At 31.6% G+C, this 25118-nt stretch overlaps 1 protein-coding gene across 6 annotated transcripts in view; it reads left to right on the forward strand.

The window, feature by feature from the left end:
* Positions 1 to 1198: 1198 nt before the first annotated feature.
* LOC127738371 (cytosolic phospholipase A2-like) overlaps positions 1199 to 25118 on the forward strand; it is a 43007-nt gene continuing 19087 nt past the window's right edge. The window contains exons 1-4 of one of the 6 annotated variants that reach the window (XM_052249579.1): positions 1199 to 1323; positions 19666 to 19722; positions 23555 to 23659; positions 24728 to 24742. In XM_052249579.1, coding sequence (XP_052105539.1) covers positions 1295 to 1323; positions 19666 to 19722; positions 23555 to 23659; positions 24728 to 24742 — 206 coding nt within the window. In that variant the 5' untranslated portion in view covers positions 1199 to 1294. Of the gene's footprint in view, positions 1324 to 12620; positions 12644 to 19665; positions 19723 to 23290; positions 23309 to 23382; positions 23660 to 24727; positions 24743 to 25118 lie in introns of those variants that run through there. The other 5 variants (XM_052249581.1, XM_052249580.1, XM_052249583.1 and 2 more) reach the window with 5 other exon arrangements.

The following is a 25118-nucleotide window of genomic DNA, read 5'->3' on the forward strand; positions in this document are numbered from 1 at the left end:
CGACCCAGTGATGTAAAAAAGGAAAACAACACTTTACTTTATATAAATTTCGTGCTTCCGAAGCGCTTTTACGGATTGACCTTCATCAGGAACGCTCAAAGTCGAATACTTGAAAGCCAGGGATGTATAAGGACCGAAACAGTTGAAGAGCTTTACAACCAAAAAGGACCTGAAAATAATAGCCAAATCCATGTAAGATAAACTTTGCCTGAGGGAGTTGAAACCTTAGTTCCTTAAAAATTTTAAATTTCTAAATGAACAATTTAAATATAAGGTTTTTTATTGATCATGTCAATACCGAAGTACTGACTACTGAGCTGATGCTACCCTCGGGACTCATAGTCTATCGGCAGCGGAATCTACCCAGTGCTGTAAAAATGAAAACAACACTATATAAATTGCATGAGTCCAAAGCGCTTTTCTGAATTAACCTTCATCATGAACGCTCAAAGCCAAATATTTGAAAGCCAGGATGTATAAGAACTGAAACAGCTGAAGAGCTATAAGACCATATGGATCTAAACATGATAGCCAAATCCATCTAAGGTATTCTTGCATGAGGGAGTTGAAGCCAGTGCTGTAAAAAATGAAAACAACACATTATAAATGTCATGTGTCCGAAACGCCTTTCTAGATTTACCTTCATCAGGAACGCTCAAAGCCGAACATTTGACTCATTGAATGTGTGAGTTGTACTTATTATACTGATGCAGGGTAGAACCGGAATAGAAATACTGACGTCATAAGTATGAGAAATATGCAAGCTGTCTTGTCGGCGGGGAAAAGATTTATTTAAGTGCATCAAATTAATGGACCGTCTGGCATTTTTTTTCGAGGAGAGATCTTTTTATTATTATTTTTATTAGTAAAAGATTCTGTACACAATAACATTATAATTTTGTTTCCTTCTTTAAGATGATTTGCCTTTGGCAACTTAACTTTACCTGGATGTTGTATAACATAAATTATTCGTAAAATGTATGTCTTTTTATGTATGAGTAATAGAACATTTCATTTTCATGGATTTTTTGTGTACGTACACCGAAAGGAAATTGAATGTGGATAAATTAAGTTGTTTTCCTTTATAAACTATAGCGTGTGTGAAATTTGTCTCATTATCGATACGTTCCGATATTTAACATATATTTCTTTATATTTAACTTTTAATATAACGTCATAATACTATAATAGGTGTTCACAAGTGCTCGAGTCTGTTTAATAGACCATTCACAAACCGTGATCTTTCAACCACAATATTTTACTACACAGTGTTGAAACCATAAATATTTAGTATATGAACAGCATGGGAGTTTCACCAACAGTGTAAGTAATTCTTTTTCTTCTGATTATATGTCTTTTTCTGCTTTTTTTCTTTTTCATTTTATGATTTATTTATTATCGATTATTAGCATCTGCAATGCGTATTATTTATATTATGATATGTTTACTACATTAACCATGCCTTCGATTTTATAGTATGACAGCCCTTGGTTTAACAAGGATACCCCACACATTTTCTATATATAGACTAGAATATACCCCAGATCTCTTTTCATTCATAGAACTTTTCTTTAAAATGACAAAGGTTTTGATTTCGCTATTTTCACACAAAACTTAAATGAAAGTTTTTTTTCAATAATAAACACAATTATTGCTTGACACTCTTCCTTGCGAGAGGTTGTACGACTTTATTTGTCTCTCTTTCGTGGGTAGGGTCGTTAGGCTAAGGTTGACACTCTCGTGGGGTAGGTCTGTATGTCTGAACCATACTGACATAGTTGGACGATTAAACATAATCAACTGGTATTTTGAATTATTTTGTCTTATACAAAGTGTCATGTTTCTACAATTGTTTTTTCTCTCTATTGGACATGCATATGCATATTAATTTTGTATAATTCACATGTTTTGCTGTTGTATTTTGACTGATTGGATTTGAAAAAAGATTCTAATAAAAACAGTTTATAATTATAATAGAAAATCTTTTTTGTCATGATTTTTTCAACCCATTTTAAACTTTTGATTAATAAAATCAAGTTTTCAATGAAAAGGAAACTGGTTGGTTGGTGTTTGTTTACCGTCCAGTTGCAAATATTTCATGCATATTCACTGCGAGAACAAATTAAAAATGAAACAATATAATAGGTCGACCAGGATGATAGATGGGATGTTTGGGCTGTCATTGAAAAGAGAGGATGGAAAAGAATTCTTTTTATAATCAAAATAGACAGCCCGAAACTTACTGTATGTTTTATTTAACTTTAAGATAGAAGTTTCTTCAGTGAATGTTTGAAGATAATATAATGCATTTTATGCTTGTATAGTGTTTATAATTCAGATACAACGCAGTGTGAATATGGTTTGGTGAGAAATGTTAATTTCTCTAGTAAAGATATAAATATAACTACTATCATCAAAAATGTGTCTTTAATTATACGTATAGCGATATAGTTTGGATTCGTCTGATCGTCCACAACAGAACACGTTTCTTACATGGTTTCTAAATATTTACCTTCAAACATTAATTTGAATGTGTTTGCAATATCTTGTAATCTTTTAAATACTTTATAACATGGAATTGAATTACTTAAAACTACAACAGCATATAGGTCATCAAACAAAAGACAATCGACGTTCACATGCAAAAACGTATCTTAATTTCGAATATAGTTTACACACAGTTGTGAACAACATGATGATCCCTCGATACAAAATAAAACATAGATTTTCCCACACGTAGGAGTTAGCTCAAATATTAAAATTTCATTCATACAAATTTCCACTTGACTTGTTCATCTATTTCCTGTTAAAAGAATGCTGAAAAGGGGTATTCGCATAGTCACATTGTCATTTAAATAAAAATGTTAAATCATACTCTTTATATATATTGATTTCATGTCATTTTATCCGTTGAAATGTACTTCAATTACATTTTGGATATTTACTGTATAAATTGGATTTAAAGATTCATAAACGCGGCGTCTTGATCGTGTTACGTATAGGATGGGAATATATGATTGAGAGATCATAAAAAGGTACAGGAGCTTTCCTGTGATGTTCGTTCCCAGAGTATCATTTGATGTGTTGTATTATAAACTATTCCATTATTTCCTTTAATTGCAAGATATGTTAACTCTATTCAGACTAATAAGAAGAAAACGGCTTTCCTTTAAGTGTTGTCAAATGCATGGCTTTATGTTAACAGTTTATCAACCATCTCCCTTCTTTTTTCATTCATTGATATAAATTGTCCTTTGTGGGGCCGTATAGAGTAAGACAGAGTCTCTGTGTTTGAATTGTATGCTCTCATATTTTACAGTTATGGGTTTATTTATTTTCGCGATAACTAACTTATTCACTTTCTCTCTTTCGGTCTGTATTTTATCGAATTGGTTGCCCTGTTAATTCATACATTATATATATTTCCTGACCAGAAACAATTTTGGTGTTTATAAAAATAGGTAGATACATGATTTGCAATGAGACAACAATCCAACAGAGTCTGCATATTGTCTTTATCACAATGTTTGTTTTGCTTCTGTATTATCCTGGTATTATACAAATCATTTGTCAGGCAAATCATGACATCATATGTCAGTAAATTTTCTTCTCCCTTTTAATCTGTAACTTGCTGATAATACACCACAACGGTTTACTTCAATGCACAGATGTAGCGTGTTAAACACGTCGAAGATGATTCCACTCAAACAGGTTCTAGGTGGTGTCCTAAACTTGCAATGAAGTGTGAGCATTCGCTCCTTGTTGAAGGTCAATATGTGAGTTTGACATGAAGAACAGAAATAAAAGTGTTGTTGCTTTGCATTGGATTATTTCGTGTGCACGTAGGAACTGTGTGTCATGAATAAATACACGATGGCCTAATACTTCCAGGTTTTTGTCGAGCCTGCGACTTTTGTCGCAGAAAGCTCGACATAGGAATAGTGATCCGGCGGCGTTAGCTAACTTCTTAAAAGCTTTATATTTTAGAAGGTGGAAGATCTGGATGCTTCATACTTTGATAAAATGCCTCATGTTACGAAGTTTCTGTCAGTCACATGTCCAATGTCCTTGACCTCATTTTCATGGTTCAGTGACTACTTGAAAAAAAAGTTCAGATTTTTTGTAATGTTAAATTCTCTCTTATTATAAGTAATAGGATAACTATATTTGGTATGTGCGTACCTTGCAAGGTCCTCATGCCCGTCAGATAGTTTTCACTTGACCTCGACCTCATTTCATGGATCAGTGAACAAGGTTAAGTTTTGGTGGTCAAGTCCATATCTCAGATACTATAAGCAATAGGTCTAGTATATTTGGTGTATGGAAGGACCGTAAGGTGTACATGTCCAACTGGCAGGTGTCATCTGACCTTGACCTCATTTTCATGGTTCAGTGGTTATAGTTAAGTTTTTGAGTTTTGGTCTGTTTTTCTTATACTGTATGCAATAGGTCTACTATATTTGGTGTATGGAATGATTGTAAGGTGTACATGTCAAGCTGGCAGGTGTCATCTGACCTTGACCTCATTTTCATGGTTCAGTGGTCAAAGTTAAGTTTTTGAGTTTTGGTCTTTTTTTCTAATACTATGTGCAATAGTTCAACTATATTTGGTGTATGGAAATATTTTATGATCTATATGTCAGTCACGCAGGTTTTATTTGACCTTGACCTCATTTTCAAGGTTCATTGCTCAGTGTTGAGTTTTGTGTTTTGGTCTGTTTTCCTTAAACTATAAGCAATAGGTCAACTATATTTGTTGTATGGAAGAATTGTTAGCTGTACATGCCTGCCTAGCATGGTTCATCTGACCTTGACCTCATTTTCATGGTTCATTGGTCAATGTTTAGTTTACTTGGTTAATGTTAAGTTTATGTGACAGTTGTAATAAAGCTTTATATTTAGGACTATCAACATAATATCAATGATTAGTAAAGAAGGCGAGACATTTCAGCGTGTGCACTCTTGTTCTTTTAGTTAACACGTTCAAGATATTAACGAAGTTTTATACAAGTTTACCATGTTACAATTCTTATAAAAGGCGCAAGCAAATATTGTTCTCGATTTAAGTTTCACAATTGTGTTCATAAACTGAACTTCTGTAGATTTTACAGTCAGTCAGAAAAAAATGAAAAAAAAGAAAAAATCTCTGCTTGAAAGTTTGTAAATACATTCATATATACTACTAGAACGACAAAGCCTTTAAATTGTTTACTTGCTTTTAATGTCGATTATTCAATGGGTTTTATTATGTTTTTATTACCATCCATTCTTAACAAAGACCACTGAAGTTATTACCTTTGGTGAAAAAGAGAAACACGACATGTCGACAAAATAGCCAACAAAAAAGAACAAAATTATGATGTCAAAACAAAGTGTTTTGATCAAATAATGCGTATAAAGACCGGAAATGTTAATAGCGTCTGTCAGCATATTTGTGTCTCGTTTATGAATTTAGAAATGATTAAGATACTAAGGTTGCAACTTCCTCAGGCAAAATTTACCTTATATGAATTTGGCTATTCTTTTTAAATCCCTTTTGGTCATAAAACTCCAAAAGTTTCTACGTATTTATACATCTCTAGCTTTATACATCCCTATTTATACATCTCTAGCTTTATACATCCCTATTTATACATCTCTAGCTTTATACATCCCTATTTATACATCTCTAGCTTTATACATCCCTATTTATACATCTCTAGCTTTATACATCCCTATTTATACATCTCTAGCTTTATACATCCCTATTTATACATCTCTAGCTTTATACATCCCTATTTATACATCTCTAGCTTTATACATCCCTAGCTTTATACATCCATATTTATAAATCCCTAGCTTTATACATCCCTATTTATACATCCCTATTTATACATCCCTAGCTTTATACATCCCTATTTATACATCTCTAGCTTTATACATCCCTATTTATACATATCTAGCTTTATACATCCCTAGCTTTATACATCCCTATTTATAAATCCCTAGCTTTATACATCCCTATTTATACATCCCTATTTATACATCCCTATTTATACATCTCTAGCTTTATACATCCCTATTTATACATCTCTAGATTTATACATCCCTAGCTTTATACATCCCTATTTATACATCCCTAGCTTTAAAATGTCACAAGTTAGGTTTGAGTGTTCCTAATGAAGGTAAATCCAGAAAAGCACTTCGGAGGGGCGCGAAATTTATAAAGTGTTATTTGCATTTATTGTTTTAGCATAAATCAGGCAATTCGTTTTCTATTATATCATGACGAGTCCTTTTATAGCTTACTATACGGTATGGGTTTTGTGCATTGTCGAAAGTCGTACGATGACCTTTAGGTGTTAAAATCCTCGTCCTTTGGTTACTAATAAACAATAGTCTCATTTTGCAATCATACCAGATCTCCTTATTTTTATTTTAAGTATGTGCATTCATGGGCAAATCGATCGACTATCGTGTCAGAACACAGAAACCAGTAGAGAGAGTGTCACACTCTCATTGCGTTAAAGAACCCTTGTGACAACTCTTTGAGGGGTTCGTATAGGTGGTATGTTGCAATGCTAAATTTCTTTTCCTATCCAATATATCCTTATTTTCCAGTGGCATTCCAAATTTCCCTCCTTTCATCCTAGTCGACTCCTATCACATGACCATTTGTTGTATTGTTAATTTGTTCTCATCCTGAAAATGCATGAAATATTTGCTACTAGACGTAAACCAAACTCAATCAATCAGAAAAGCAGATTACTTGCCGTTTTATGTTTTACAAGTTTTGTTATGACTTGCCGTTTTCATAGTGATTTTTATAAATAATGTTGTAAAAAGACGGTCGAGAAACTCTAAAATGTGTCCCCTTTATTCATTGATTTATCTTTTGCTTTCATAGACTATCGTGAGTCCAGTCTTTGTAGAGATGTAACTCTTCACGCGCCCCTGTCCCTTTGGCAACTGCGATTATTCATTGTTTCAAATAAATATTAACATTACGATATAAGAAAAATATTTATTCGATTGAATGTTTTTTTCCGGTTTGAATTCTCCAAATATTTGTTTTAATATTAATTTTAAGACCATCGTATTGGACTTGGTGATTTCGTAAGTAAAAAGTATTTCGACGTTGAAGTAAGTTTCCATTTTAAATATGGTGCGATATGGCTCGACGTCATGTATTATATTTGGAAGATTAATCCTATTGACTATTACAAACACATCCCTAATACACTATTAATCTCCATTCATTTACAAATATTGTATATGATTTATAGTTTAAGTATTTGTACAACAGCTGGTGTTTTATAATATTTTTGTACCTATAATATTCTCACCCTAAAATACCTTTATCAAAGGTTCAAACAATTCTAATCTTAGATACGGAATATAAAGCTGACCATAAAAATCCTACTTAAGACCTGATGTCTGACTGGTCACAGCTTGAAAGATAGAATAACCTGCTGAAAAATTTTGAAGCTTAACAATATGCTATATTTTTTCCTACGTCGTATACGGTAAAATAGTTTTATTGTCTCTAATACACAGTTCTTCTGTCCTTTTCCTTTGAAGCAAGGGTCGTTGACTTTAGTCTTGTGTACAAATGATCAAATTCCAGCACATAAATTGTCTTTTAAACGTTTTAAAAGTATTATTTTCCCTCTGTTGTCATGGCAGAGACCATCCTTTGTATCATATAGTAACTGTATATTGGACGGTTTGAACTGTCCACTTATTGGTTAATCTAAGAGTGACGTCACAATTGATATGTCCCTGGATGTTTTACAAGTGACTATAAGTCTCTTGTACATTTCCTGTAATTAATCCAACTACTTGTACATCCCAATTTAAAGTGCAATAAATAAGGTGCATATGTGTACTTTAGTAACGTTTTATATGCACGCACTTCTCTTTTTAATTCTCGATTTCCGTCATTTAGAGTTTGAAAGTTCATATGTCAGTGATTTCTAAGTGTGTTTTTGGTTGTTGTCTCATCCACATATACACCCAGATTTCCATTCATTCATAAAAGATAATGTTAAATTATTAACTATAATAATCTGAACAACCAAGTTAACCAAGAGATCCACAAAACCAACACAAAATTAAAGTCAAATACAGAAATATTCATTTTGCAACACCCGTCAGTAGAATTGGGACACATGTCATATAAAAATGTACGAAAAGGGGAGAAATCACCACATTATATTAAAACTGACTAAAGCAAATGTTCTTTGTTGAGTGGATTACCACAATTGTCTAAAATTAGGCAAGCAAGTAGTGGTGGTCATACGTGATATGACAGAGCTCTGTGTTTTTCTGTTTAGTTTATTCACAAACTTTATTAGAGCTTGACCCATTGTATTGACACATGTCTACTATTGTTGAAGAGGATATATTGCCCTTTAAATGTCCTTGTGTTCTTGTTTTTTTTTGTGTCGTTGGGTCGCTGTCTCGTTGACGTATATCCCACATCTACTTTTATTAATAGGCATGCCAGTATACGTTGGGTATATTTTAAGTTTTATAAATGCTAGACTTTAATGTTGTGTACGTCTTGTAAAAGACATGCATGAATCTGTTTGTCACTATTATGCATTGATTCAAATTGAGAGAAATATGCTCATTAAAGCCTCTACTTCAATACATAGTGACACGACGTAAAGCAATCACCCAGTTTTTTTTCAATAGAATTATCAAATTCAGATGTCAAGTGTATGCAAGATAGTTAAAATGTTCTTTACCCAAGTCGTAAAACATTTTTCCAAATTAAAATTAAGGTGATTTCAATTATAAATAATACAATATTCTTGCAACATGAACTGTATGGATAACCTGAGACTATAGTCTCAGGGATAACAGATCCAAAAACAGAATTAGTAAAACACATCCAAACGTGCACTTCAAATGACGCAGGATCATATCATTAAACATTGAATTGAAATATAATTAAAAGAAAAAAGTGACTTATTAATAATTGTTAGTCAAAGTAATTGAAGATCGCTTGATTATTTTATTTCATTTTTCATTCAAAAAATTAAAGGTGACAGCTTTGATTTCGAACTGTTTTATTGTCTTACTCTTTTAAGAAAGTAAGTAAGTAAGTTATGTGTTTAAGTGACATGCAGAGCTCTAAGTGACATGTGTAAAAACAATTAAACAAAAAAAACAAATATGTTACAAAAAGAATTAACAACACCATAACTCACTTTCAAAATCACAAAAAGTATTCGGTTTTTCGAACATGAAAAAGTTTGATTTTATTTTAAAATTAGTAATGGTTTATAATGGTAACAAAATAGAAAAATTAGATCTATGTCCAATAAATAATTATAGTAAACAATCAGAATATATTCAGATTAATTATGAAGTAACATTACACAATTTATTATTACAGCTTGTTATGGCAAAACACTTATTACTGTCAACTAAAATGTATAGCGACATTGAAATAGCAATCTATTGTTTGTCAAGATTGTCATGTGTATAACACTCCGAACTTCATATTTAGCGATGTTAAATCAATAGAAAACATTAATTATTTAACAGACCTAATTTATAAATGACCTTTAGGGCATGCCTAATTAATTACCTAACTGCTCATGCTTATCAATTAATATATACAGTAATACTTAATTTTAACAATAAATATTTAGTCTACTATAACATTTTTAGTCCAGTAGATTATGGTTTATGTTAAGCAGCATGCAGTTCCTGTGTTTGTATGCATTACTTTGCGATTACTCTAAACGTGTCATTCTTAGAGAGTTTTAAGTTCGAAAGATTATCAAAGGATTAGTTCAAGTCTTTAAAAAGAGTTGGATATGTTCGAATACGGCCATACGTATAATATGGATTACGAGAGTATGTTTGAAAAACCGTAAGTTATACAATATAAGGTCAATGTAGACGCTAAAAAATTTAAACAACATACGATTTTTCTTTAGTTTTGCAGGAATAGAATAAAAAAAGTAGTAATATGCAGTCCAAATTTACTTTAATCGCAGAATATGAGGTTCTGAACAGCATTGTATTGTATAAACTGTATAGATGGATACCATTCATTGGTAAAAGAAATGGCCAATAGATTTTGAGATTTTTTTGTGGAGACTTCGTGTGCACCAGTCTCATAAAATAGAATAAAACTGTCAGGTACCTTTTCTCGCTTTCTTTATTTTCAATAAAATAGTGAAAAATGGTTAATTTGCAGAAATGTCCAATTTGATTTATTTTCCTCTTTCCGACATCTGTGCTACGGTTCATCAACAATTCTTCATCTCATTATTAACTCTAGAACTATTTGTGAAATGTGTCTAAAGAAACAAGACGAATTGTAGTTGGCAATTGTATTTACAAGAAAATGTAAATGATTCATATTGTTCTTACGTTTTCACTCGTAGAAGTTGTGTTGTATCTTAAAATAGATACCGTGAGAAAGTTGTATCTTTCCCATTCAGCAATATGGCAAAGATTTTTGAACATTTATTATAAAACTGACCAAAGCGCCGTTGATCCACTAGCCAGGGCTTACAAACATTATATTTCCTTCAAATTATTATGTATAAGAGTGTATTTTTCGTGATACAATTTCTCAATACCGTTTATAGCACTAAAACATGTTCCATTTTACTATGTGTCATTATTTTCTAAAGTCATATACTTGAAATTTGCTCACACTTCGGATGATTAAATTGTCGAAAAGGGTTTACTGTACGACCTATAGATGGATATGCAATTCGTCCATTCTATGTTTTCTCAAACTGAATCTATTTCGCTTTATTATAAGAAAGTGGGCTTTTTTAAGTACATATATCTATATATAAAATCGTAGCATGACGGTGTAGACTTGTCGTCTTCGGTCCTAAGACAATCTCTTTAATCGGATAACTAAATCAATGCGATTTTCATTTCATGCAACATTTTGCACTTTGTGACTTACTGTTCAAAATATTCGTTGATCGATTCGTATGTGGTTAAGCGTTGGCGGTAAATATTACAATTTTTCAGAACAATATCATGATAAATTAAAATGCAAATGTCCTGCTTTCTACAAAACTAACGGATTTTTAACATTCCATAGGAAGCAATGTCAACCTGCATCGACTAGTCTTTGCTCTTACTCTCAAATGCGCCATACATAGCAGATAAATCGCAGAACCAATTGAAAGTATTTGGCTTAACTCGGTCAGAAGTTGACTTTGCTTCTTCAAGACCACAGAGGTGATTTTCTCCAATACAATTAACTAAACAGGAAAAATCATAGTTCAACTGACTTTGTATTACTTTAAAAGAGCATTATGTTAAAATTCATTATGTCAGAATGAGATAACTATTTATACAAAAAATAAGCATATGGGGCTTTGAGTCTTCAAGGTAGACTTTGGAAACTTAAAGACTATAAAACCTTTGAAAATATTTATGAAGAAATGTTTTGTTATCAAATGATCACCGGTGTGCTCCCATTCCTTTCTGTTTCTTTTTATCTCCAAAGAGACGTTGAGTTTGGAAAGTTTGAAGCACTGTATCACACCCTCTTTGAAAGCATTGTTTTCATTCCAGTTTTTGACCTTATGTATTGTATTTTTACAGAAGTCACACAAACGCAGTTTAATGTTCTTCAGGGATTGGAATATACTTAATTCAATGCCCTTCTTGTTGTTCAGATAAAATAACCTGACTTGAAATGTTTTTTTATGTCAAATTTCAATCATTCTAAAGATTTGATATTCATTCGTTATCTCGCGAACTATACACATAACTGTGCCCTCTAAATTTCAATATAGACCCATTTATGCGTTTTGACACCTTTGTTGTTTTACAAAAGACTAAATTTTCTTTTCAATAGCTTTAATTCTTTCTGTAAAATAACCCAAATGCACCCCACGGTGAAGTCGGTTTTTTTCTTCAATTAAATTGAATAAACAATGCTATTTATACAAAATTGCTGTCTATTTATACATGTCATGTATACATGTTAGGCATGTCAACGATATTTTTTGCCCATTCATGATTACTTCGCTGTTGCAATTAATACATTTGCGGAGAAAATTTTAAAAAAATAACCACTTATTACTTTAAAGACTGTTTTCATTATAAAGTACAGACATCCTCTATGAAGTAATCATACAAAAAAACGTGGTATTTCTCCAAACGTACATACAATACGTCAGCCAACAGACATTATGAGCAAATGATTATAAACCACAAAAATGAAATGATTTCAAAGAAGTATGATTGTTTAATGCAGGATTACCTCAAGACATTTTCAAATAATCATTTATTCATTTTTAAGGCTAAATGCTGGATTTTAGCAAAATTAAAAAGAAATTAGGATTGGTGAGATGGTTTAATGCAGCATATGTGTTTTAATTTAAATGTGGTTTACACGATAACAGAAGACGTAGGTGGTGATCGCCAAGGTCTGTTCAATAAATCCTTTTACACGTCATGGCTGTCCAGATGTCTGGGCGAACTCAAAATTATTTATTGTTATTTAGTCAAGCTGATGAGGCAGAAGATGTAACAATGTATTTTGAATTCCGAAGGCGTTTTACTGACACTTTGATGTCATTTATTAATATTTATATATCTGATGCATAGTCTTTTTCAAAATCATTGTGATAATTTCAGACTTCGAAAGAACATATATGGACAGGTACATTTTCAATAGCTATATAGTTGGTGGTTCAAGCTTTTTTTTTGTAATTAATTCGGTATGCTGTGTGGCCTTCATATGATGTGGTATGGTCTGCTGAAATGTTTTAATTAAGAAAATGTTTAGTAAAAATAGTTCTAGGATTCGCAACTCAATTTACAGCACTCATGTTACAAGGTCAAATCATATTGTAAGCATTACGTCAATGCAGTGTTTTTGTGCTAAAGGTATCATTGTACTAGCAATTATAATTTCAAAAACATAAAACAGCGAACAATCAATCAATCTACATACTTTCAAGTTCTTTAAAACATGCATGTCTATTTTCTTTTAAGCTTTATTGTTCGTGTTGCTTTTTGTGTGCTTATTTGCGGCTTTCTTTGTTTAACAATTTGCTTCGCATGTCTCGTGTCAATATATTTCGCAAGTCCTAAAGATGATAAGGTTTCATTTGGACTTTATGAGGACTACAACCACTTCTTATAAAAGGAGTAAGCATACTTTTCATACTTGCACTCAATTAGCCTTAAAACATGTAATAAATTTTAAAAAGCTGAAATATAAATCATAAATCTTCATTTTCTATGTTTTATTTATCTGGCATACCAGCGTACATTTTATTGTCAAACATAGTTGAAATGCCTAGTTCATAGAAAGGAGGTTACCTTAGAAGGCCATAATTAATAAAGTAATTATCAGGTCAAACATGTCGGTTTTTGAATATCATTATGTGATTTAATCACAAGTTAGGCTAGGTCAGACATTGTTGTGTATATTATATCAAGTGCATGACTTCTTATAACATGATAACGAGAAATCATTTGGTTTGGTGCATCATGTATAATATAAACTAATCGTTTTAACATTCGCCAGAGGCGAGGGATAAACTCAATTTTCGTATTTCAATGCACGTTGTCGGTCTTAATGTAACCTTTAAACGTAGAAGGCAAAGATCAATCATGTTATCTCTTAAATGGATACAAATAATTGTGAATCATGTTTAGAAGGGTAAGACAGTCGTCGATGTGCTATATTCAGCTGTGACTTTTAAAAATGTTTTAGATCAATTTACAATTTGTGTCATGTTTTTTCATACACATTTGTTCACAACTTCTTTGTTAGGATATTAATGTTTGTTTGAAATTGTCTACTTAAATTTTAGTTCCAACCAAACTTCAATGTATGCTTCTGATTGCAAAATTAAAAACAGGGACTCGGTAGACAATTTTCTACTAGGATAAAGTCAAAAGAAAGACAACTCTAAAACACTTAATATCTAGCGACACTTGAAACTTTTTGAAAGTAGTATGAAACCTCTAATATTATATTGCAGTAAAATATGGAAACGTGATATGGTAGATATTGTAACTATAATTTTAACTTCGTTCAAGAGTTGTTCTTTGGGATTTCAAAAAACGTGCATTTAATATAGAAAAATGAAACTCATCCTTCAATTCTTTTTTTTTACAGAGGGAACATAATTTTTTCTGCGGATATTTTACGGTGTCTCCCTTGTTCAATATTGGAATTAATATTATTGAATCTTATTTAACAGCAAAGTGAGGAGTATGACATAACTAAAACTATTGTTAAAGGGGTTAATGGTTTATATATACTTAAAAATAACTTTGCCCAAAATAGAAAGTAGAGTAATTATTAAACAATTTTATGATTATGTTATAGGTTCTCATACCCGTACACATTTTCAACTTAAACTTGGAAACAGTACAACTTCCTCCGACATTCTATATAAATGCATACTAATCGGCTTTGAACTAGCTTTCAGTAACTGCACATACTCTTATATCGGTACTTTGTGTCTTTTGTCTGTAAGCTTTTGTACTTAGTGCCAATCTGATGAATCGAGTAATTTTTTTGCTGATTTTTGCAGTTTGTTCTTATGTTGTGTTGTTACACCACTGTTCTAGGTTACGGGAGGGTTGAGCGCTTATTATTATGTTTAACCCGCCACTTTCTATATGTGCATGTTCCAAGTCAGGGGCCTGCAATTCAGTGGTTTACATTGTTTGCTGACTGTCATATTTGTTTTTTTTCATTGTTTTGTCTTACATCAGATGTTAGCTTTTGCTTTTATTTGAAATGTTTCACATTTTGTCATGTCTGGACCTTTTATAGCTGCCAATATACACGATACGGGTTTTGCTTATTGTTGAAGGTCGTACGGTGACTTATATTTGGTTAAATCTACGTCATTTGAACTCTTTTGGATAGTTGTCACATTGGTAATCATATCACATCTCCATATTTTATATAAACAGATTTATGTACTGTCTTTGATGCATGTATATTCTTATCTACTTATTTGAATATCTTTTTGTTGGATGTCAGTTGGTATTGGATTTTGCGTATGTGAGTACTGAATTTTGATTCTATATTTGGATTTCAAAGCAAAAAATGATTTGATTCGATTTTTTAATTATTTGTTTATAATGATGTCTGTACTTTGAATATCAACTATGCAAACATAATGTAAATACGTATCGCTATATAAATCTCTTTTAAAAAAGTTGATTTGAATATTTTAAATTCATAATTACAACAGGAAACATTTTAACGTAATGGTTGTTATCTTGCATTCTTTTTATGCAGAACAAACAAGTAATTGAAAGTGTGATTTATGAGGTTTTCTTGGAAATAGATCAGATTATAAAAGAATGATACATGTTTTAGTACGCACGACAAGGGCTTTTGAAAAATAAGTTTTGGTAACCAGTTCATGAAATTATTTTACTTACTTTACAAACTAAATAAAGGCAACAGTAGTATACCGCTGCTCGAAATTCATAAATCGATTGAGAAAAAAACAAATCCTGGTAACAAACTAAAACTGAGGGAAACACGTCAAATATAAGAGAAGAACTACGACAAAACAGAAACACAACATTGAAATGTAGCACACACAGAAACGAACTATAATAAAACAATGGCCATTTTCCTGACTTGGTACAGGACATTTTAAGAAAAAAATGGTTGGTTGAACCTGGTTTTGTGGCTAGCCAAACCCCCCGCTTTTATGGCAATGTTAAATATAACATTAAAATGACAACATTACATGTCAGGACTATACAATACAAATAATTGAGAGAACATATAGGACAGAGAAACATAAAAATTGACTATCCCAGGAGATCATATTTATCATGCCATTACTCGAAGGATGGTAACTGCTGTGTACCATCGGAACTGACAGTTCACCATGATCGGTACAGCCCCATTGGTGTAATTATAAATATATGATTACCGCTTCTATGCACGCGGTGTCTCTGCAATAAAGAAAGAGTTCTCGAAAGGCTTATAACAGAAAGATCGGTCTTGCACACCAGAATTGGTATTACTACATTTAAATAATTTACACGTTGCTTACGAAACTTTGCTGTTTTCTTATACTGATTCCTTCAAATTGTCTAATTGTCTGATAACCAGCCTGTTCTATATCTTATCTTATATTGGAATAAAAGGTTGCTGGTATCCCGAATAATTCAGTCGATATATTCCACTGCTTACGATGGCTACATTGCGAGTAGGAGAGATCAATTACGGAAGGGCCTGAATAATTCGGGTTAGATTGACAATGACATTTAAATGTAAAATTATGTAAAGAGGTAATTTCTTTGATTCGTTCGAGTTGCTCTTGTGATATCTTTTAAAATTCTAAAAAGTTCTGCAATAAAAAAAACCAAATAAGAATCGATATACTGTATAATCGATTAGGGTCCAGCTTGACATACTTTATGGACACATGTCTATTGTCTGTTGTCCTTTACATGTCTGTTTGTAACTTTTGTAGCTTGGTGGCTGTCTCATTGATATAACTCTACATCTCATTGTATTCAAATATAAATAATGACACAAAATACATTTAATGATTTATTGGATGATGGTAGTTATATTAGAAATTTCATTAAACATTTTGATCCTAGGTTTATTAAGTTCTGTACATGTTATGTACATGTTATGATAAAATGGAATTCATCTTCCACCTCTTTCTGGCATTAAGGACATATTCTATTTTCCCAGGCTGTTTTATTGTATCGACCGCGTTCAATAGCCAGCATACTATTACTTATTCTTATTTTGACATAATTTTTTGTAACATTTTTATCTTAATTCAATAAAAAGGTACTTTTCAAGTTCATACTTTACTTTAAATTTTCTGTAGGTTCTTAGTTTGTTTCCATTTATTGAATTATCATCATTAAAGAGACAATTTTTCCAAAGTATAATGTAATTTTCATTGAGCTTCTTCGTGAAGGCTAAAAGTAATCGTTTTTTAGAAAAGGTACATTGATTTTCCCAAACATGAGTGAAATTCAATTTAGATAGTAGCATTTTAATTTTTGAAGCAAATTCATCATTTAACTGCTTGTTAACTTTATAATCATTATATAATAAAGACTCTTTTTCATTTGAATTTAGAATATGTAACTAAAATCCTACAGAAGACTTAAGGGCCTGTATACCAATAGGGTACATTCCCAATTCAGCTAATACAGCTGTATTTTCTGCCTTTGAATTAACGTTAAGTAGATTTTTCGCAAATTTGATCTGTGAAATGTGATATTATTCCATTTGATTCTTTTTTCTTTCAAAATATGTTAATGTCCTTATGCCTCCGTTTAAAGTGTGTGAGAACAAATGCATTGTGTATCATCATTGGTTACTTTGTGTCATTTTATTAGCTTAAATTGTATCCGGGTCTTTTAAATCATTTCTTTTGTATTCTACATCAGTTCACATACATTTGATAATCCTCCAAAATATTAAAATTAAAGAATTACTTGTATTATAAAGGAGACGGATTTGAAATTAATATCCGCTGAATGATAAAACACACGTTACATTGAAGGATATAAACTGTCATGAACGTATTATCTATCATCCTAATGATAAATAACATGTTATTCCCCGTAATATTTCCATGTGATCTTCGGACACATGCATACAAATAAGCTTTACTGCAAATTATTTTCTTTGTATAAGATAAGATAAGATAAGATATTTTATTAGTATAAAACCCGCAATTGTATATGCACTTATTATTTGTACAGTGTAGTTCAAAATGAATTTGTGAGTATATATATACGCACCTGCCCTTGGTGACTCCTGCATATGGACAACAAAACTATTTGTTCATATGCATCAGCCACGAGGAAGGACTTAACTCATAAAAGCAATTTTTTTAATGGATGTGATGCTGCTTCTGGTGCATGGTCAATAAACACTAAACATAATGGTTTATATGACTATATATATTATTAACTCAATTTATATTTCATGTTTTGAGTTGTTTTTCTTGTGTATTGTCTATATTGCAATTGTTTAATATAAAAATCACTGTACTGATTATGCCCATAATGGGTCCTCTATTGGAAATTAAAAAAAAATATCTTATCTTATCTATACGAGCCACTCCATGCGAAAAGATACAAAACTAAGTAACTTTAGGAGATAAGTTTTTTTTTTAAATAGTAAAATCAATTTGGCAAATAATTGTATACGGTAAACATTTTTATGCAATTTTAAACAAAAATAAAATTGTCATATGTGTCACGAATTCATTAACCACATAAGGCAAAAGACAAATATTTTTTTTTTAAGTTGTGGAATAGAAAATCGTAAACTTTACTGACCATGCAGACAAAGCAAATTTGATCCGAAACGATAACATTCATGACACCAAGAAAAAGAAATTTCACAGCACATTTCATCAGCTTTCCTATTGTGTATATATATATGTCTTTCATCTTGTGCCTTTAAAATACCGGTTGAGTTAAGAAGTTAAGTTATATAATTCAGAACGTCGCCCAATTAATTTGTCATGATTTCTCCCTTGTACAAGGACATGTGGATATGAAATTTGAATCATAAGTCTTTGTGTGGAGAACAACGTCACGTGAACATTATGAGAATCAAAGACGTTAAGATTTCAATACATAAAAAGAACATCTTCAGTAACAGCATTATCAGTGAAGAATGTAGACAAAGTCCTTTATTTTTCTCCAGAAAAAAACCTAATAAAATTGAGAATGGAAATGGGGAATGTATCAAAGAGCAGAAAACAGCCCAAGGCCACCAATGGGTCCTCAACACAGCGAGAAAATCCCGCACCTGGATACGGGCTTCAGCTGGCCCCTAAACAAAAATGTGTACTTGTTCAGAGAAAATGGACGTCACACTAAACTCCAAAACATATAGATGAACCAAAATTAAAAAAAGATACAAGACTAACAAAGGCCAGAGGTCCTGAACCTCTTTGCAAGGACTAAGCATGTGCTTAACTATTTTTATTTGCCAATATCTTTTAGTGGATAATGACATCAATAAGTGAGTTGTCTATAAAAGATTACTCGTGGGGTAAATTTATTCTTTTTCAAATTAACACGCCTATTTCTTAAATTTCATTAATTTACAGTGAAATCTGCAGTGAAATGTTAGCACCTTCTCAATCAACATAATTGTTGAAAGGAAATCCTTTTGCAGACATGTCATTCATGTCAGATCTAATGTATTTCAGACGGACAGACGTGTCTCAATTTATTTTAAAATACTGAAAATAAGCAGCATTTTGGTCTTCCTTGTTGGTACCGTAGAAAAACTTTTCTGATATTTTGTTACAGATAAAAATATATTAAAATGTATATTTGACAAAATTAAATCTGTCACCATACAAACTTATCCAGTTTTTATATGTCTGTCAGTAATAATTTGGACACGATTTTTGCTCAATCAGCAGAAAATGATTATTCAGAACTACTTGCGACGATCTAGAGCTTGAAATATAGTATAGACACCTGCCAATTGATGAAGACTGTACGTGGTCCTTTAGATGTGTTCTGGTTTTTTTTTATAGCTGTCTCAATGACATATAGTATAGACACCTACCAATTGATGAAGACTGCACGTGGTCCTCTAGATGTGTTCTGGTGTTTCTTTGGATAGCTGTCTCCATGACGTAAACCCACATTTTCTATTATTCATTCTTTGTTATTTATATTTTTCAGAAAAGACTTAACGGACGCTATTCCCTTCCCATTTTATTGGAAAGGATGGAAACCACAGTAAGTGTTAAGTAATTTTTTTTTTTTTGTGGTATTTACTGTTAGACTCAAGTATTCGAAAGTATCCCACTAAGAAAAAAACTGAAGCTTTCAGACAATAGCACCCAGGTCGTCCTGAACGAAGCTGTATCATCGCCTATGTCATTAATGTTCAAATCTTAAACCTTACATATGGCATACATTAATAAAAGGGCAAATATACAAAACTTTTGTTTCATCCTTTAACTCGTCAAAGTATCTTCCAACGCTCATGATTCCCCTCCTCCCACATCCCGATAGGGTTATGTTTGCTCTGTAAAGCAGCACAAAAAACTGGCAAAATTGCATATCTCTGACCTGTACAACAGCAAAAGAAAAAGCAGGTCAATTTCGCGTACTTGAAGATATCTGAAGTTATATAGAAATTTTATAATCGTGACCTTATGAAACAATATACTTATACTGAAACAAATATCATCTAAAACCACTAAGACCAATATAAAATAAACATAGACTTGGTACTACAATTGGCATGTTGTAGTTGTATCGACTAAGGAAGATGGTGGTCGCTGTTGGCGTAAAATTCAAAAGTCCATGAGGCTAATTTGTTCTTTTAGTCATAATTTTATTTCGGAGAACCGCAATAATATTTTCATTATATTAGAACTGCACACATTTGTAAGAATGGATATACTATTTCTTTTATTCTAATCGAAAATCAGTTAATTCAAATACACAATACCTCAATGGTTTCTTTTTACCTAGAGCATATTCTTAATTTAATCAAGACATTTTCAATATCAGTATTTTGATTTCATTATATAAATATGTATATGATTAGTTCCAGATTTCTTTGAAATGTATTTTAAAATAATCAAAGTAAAATGGCACATATCTTGAGTAATAAAATATAAAGGCTGCAGGACTCTTACTTTGAGGAACAAATGACTTTTATGGAGACAATGTGTTAATTGGAGTATTGTATTAAAAAAATAATTTCCATAGTGTAATTTAAACTACTATTGTCAAGGCAAAATTATTTATAAAATGGAAGTTCTTTCAATCATGCAAAATAATCTCCTTCACAATTCAATTTAATTAGAAGTCTTAACACTACCGGAAGAAGACAAAAGAGACCTATTGACATTAGTACACAGTTCTTACATTTACAAAACTTAAGTCTGCAGTATATTAAAACTAATGTTATAAGCATAGTCCTATGTCGATGTAATTATATGCAGGTACACTAACACTTTTGTAGTAAGTTTTATGTATTTTATTTAAATTTTAATATGAAACGAAAGGTTTTAGACTGTTATATTTTTAAATATACGGTAAAGTTTAATTATCCTGTGTTCATATGTGTATAAAAAGTTAAATAATAAATACCTCGAATAATGAACCGACTGTGCGAGACCCTCATTGGGTAGTCAAGGTCGTCAAACATTCCGTAGTAGTACTTCGATTAACCTTTTTGGAAACATTTTCCATGAAAAACCACGAATCTACTACTATTTATAGGTTCAACGATACTCTTTAAAAGATTTTGATTGTTCCCTGTCCATGCACGCCCCTTTTTTTTCCAGAAACACGTAATTGTTCGTATGGTTTGTGTTAAGTTTCTCAAACTTGTCTGTCATTTCCTACTTATGGCCAAACAAAACTGACAGTGCTTCTTAGGGAATATTAATATAAAACACACATTTCAGTGTCCAATTTCTAAATCATCAACTGTCTATAGTAACGTTGTGCACGATGTTCCTACAACACGACGTTACACCAAAAATGGGACGTCAAAGAGTGTTTTCTGAAATTTTGACGTCGAATAATTAAATTTGTTAGTTTCATTCGGTTTTTTTTTTATATGTTATGGGTTGATTCTGTCTACGTTTTTACATTATCAATCTGTTTATAGTGTCTACGTTTTTACATTATCAAACTGTCTATATAGTGTCCACTTTTTTTCATTATCAATCTGTTTAAAGTGTTCACGTTTTTACATTATCAAACTGCCTATAGTGTCCACTTTTTACATTATCAAACTGTCTATAATGTCCAAGTTTTTACATTATCAAATTTTCTTTAGTGTCAACGTTTTTACATTATCAATCTGTTTATAGTGTCTACGTTTTTACATTATCAATCTGTTTATAGTGTCTACGTTTTTTACATTATCAAACTGTCTATAGTGTCCACGTTTTTACATTATCAAACTGTCTAAACTGTCCACGTTTTTACATTATCAAACTGTCTATAGTGTCCACGTCTTTACATAACAAACTGTCTATAGTGTCCACGTTTTTATATTATCAAACTGTCCATAGTGTCCAAGTTTTTACATTATCAAACTGTCCATAGTTTTCAAGTTTTTACATTATCAAATTGTCTATAGTGTCCACGTTTTTACATTATCAAAATGTAATATTTCAGTTATCTATGAAGTTATTTACTCATTTTATTTTCAGAATAACAGGAACAATTCAAATGTGCATATTACCATTTTGTCCTAGGTTAAAGTTATTTATATTGTGTCATATATCAAACTTATTCGTTCAGTGTATATTTACTTGTTTTTGTGTATTGTCTTAAAGATCGAGTTAAGACATTTCAATTGATATTTTATTGTGTTTTTTTATGGTGTAATGTTATACCACTGTTTCAGGTTAAGGTGAAGGTTGGGGCCTGTTAAAACGTTTAAACCCGCTGCTTTTTTATGCACCTGTCCTAAGTCACAAGCCTGTTGTTCAGTGGTTGTCGTTTATTGGTTTGGTTCATAAGTCTTTCTCGTTTCTCCTTTTTTTATATAGATTAGACTGTTGGTTTTCCTGTTTGAATTGTTTTACATTGATCTTTTTGGGGCCCTTTATAGCTTGCTGTTCGGTGTGAGCCAAGGCTCCGTGTTGAAGGCCGTACTTTGATCTATAATTGTTTACTTTTTACACATTTTGACTTGAATGGATAGTTGTCTCATTGGCACTCGTACCACATCTTAAAGAATCTTGTTCACAGATTAAAAAATATTTTTACGCAAAAAAGGTGAATATTATGGAAAACGTATTAACAAAAATACCAAAGTTCAATGTAAATTCAAAAAGGGGGAAGTCCATTAAAACTGACAAAATCAAACGTTAGACTTTTATCAACCAACTGCACCAATGGAAAACAACCGTCATATTCCTGACTGAGTACAGGAATGGTGGGTAAAACCTGGTTTTATAGCAAGTTAAACATCCCACTTGTATGACATTTTTTATAGTTTCGTTATATTGACAAAATTGGGTGAACAACCCAACATAATAGGTAAATGTAACAATAATTGGAATCCTGAAGCCAAAACTGTGTAAACAGTATTTGAAAGTAACAGTTAGCGATAACCCATGCAGACACCAGTACCAAGAAACACGGAATACACCTACAACTTGAGATTGTAGTAGGGTGGAATTATGTGACTAATATAGGCAGACCCAGTCAATCAGTTCTGTTTCAATAAATTTAGATAAATCAAATAAATATGTACACGGTAACCGTTATCTATAAATTCCTCTATAAAATCCAAAAATTTGATACTAAACTTTTACCTGCGCTAAAATTTCTATCTATATGCGGTGTAAGTAGGATACACTGAAGTAAAATTTTAACTTTAAATAAGGTCATTCTCGCATGTAAATAATTGTTCAACTATTTTGACGTTCCTTGTTCATACACTATAAAATAGTTGCGGATGAATAACAAGAGTTTAATTCCGGTTGACTTCATAATAGAACTAGTGGTTGTCGACACTGATGGATTTTAAAATGTGACGAATATTGAAGGTTGTATAATGTTGTCCCTCTATATCTGATATTTATTACAGGAGCAGCCCAGTAAGAAAGGTACCATCGTACAGTGTTAACAATAGGAAGGAAGAACCTGTGTTATCACCCAGGTCTAAAGAAAAAAAGATGTCCTTTTCAAGAGTGTAAGTTTTTTTACAGTTAAAGTTAAAAAAAATAGCTAAAACCGGAAATGTAGTTTTTATATAATAAATGATATACTTATCCTAAAAATAAACTGTCATGACCTTCTGATTTAAATCATTTCTACATGAAATACTTATATTTTGATGGGAACTATATACTTAACTTTAAAACACGTATTTCTGGCGTCTGTAAGCGGTATGTACTAATGGCATAGACATAGTTAGTTAAAAGTCACCAGTAAACTTCTGGCAAAGAATAACAAGCAAGATAAGTAAAAGGAAAACACAAATAGTTGTGTAACAGAAACCATAAATATTGTTTTATAAATTTAACATACCGTTAATATTAAATCCTCGTGGTCATATCTAAGACGGTTAATGTAGTCATATTAAACTTTATTCAATTTTTACCAGCCGTAATTCTCATTCAAATGATTTAAATACTTTAACTGCTCAAAGTTACAATTATGTTTCTATACGATACCTCAGAAAAACAATCTGGCAAAGGAAAAATCACGGTATGTTTGTTTGAATAAAGAAGTAAACAAGCTTTTGTATTTAATCGACTGTGCCAGGAAAGAAATACCACAAAAAATTATATATTTATAGGTTAACAGAAATTGTTTTTTTACTATAACCATAGATTTAATAGTATGTCTATGCTATAACGTATAAGTAAACAGAGCTCAATATTGTCCTTTGTCACCACTGTATGCCACCATTAACTAAAGGTCAAGTACAAACTTTTTCACGTGTACCGGTAATGTCTTAGTTTTGAAAAAAAAGTCCACTTTGAAACGTAACAGTGGTGGCAGAAAAATCAGTATTCGAATTTGGACTAAACTTCTCAAAAGATGGTAGATCAAGAAACACCTGTTTGCATGTAAAGTACAACGAAAAACATATTCAACATTTTACCTGGGGGAATATTTTACAATAGTTGACTTTATCTTAAGATGAACAGATAAAGGCCACATTTAAAAGTGTGTTTATTTAAAATCTTTAGAAACCATAAACATAATATTCATCCTTTTGTGAATGCAATTAAACCCCTCTCCTATATTTCAGTCTGCCATATTTAATGTGAGTTTACAGTTTTGTGCACATCTTTTTGTATATAATTGGTTTTGCATTATATTTTTGGTGTTTTTGGTTTGAATGCTGCAGTAATTCATAGACGGTATATTAAATTTGATATCATACATAGATCTTTATGTAAATTAAGGAGAGTCACAGTTAAAATAATATGATACTTAAACAAACTTGTTCATAGGAATCTGATATGCTTACATGTGTGTGTGTGTGTGTATAACCCATCTAGGCTATATATGTCACTTTATATATATCTAATGTTTATTTGCCTAACCATATCGTCTTTACCACTATAAAAGTTATTCACTGTCGAAGTGCCTCTAGTCAAAACCATTTAATTGCAATTCACAAACCATCAACTAATGTC

This window comes from Mytilus californianus, unplaced genomic scaffold (assembly GCF_021869535.1).
Source record: "Mytilus californianus isolate M0D057914Y unplaced genomic scaffold, xbMytCali1.0.p SCAF_4, whole genome shotgun sequence".
Lineage (NCBI taxonomy): Eukaryota > Metazoa > Mollusca > Bivalvia > Mytilida > Mytilidae > Mytilus > Mytilus californianus.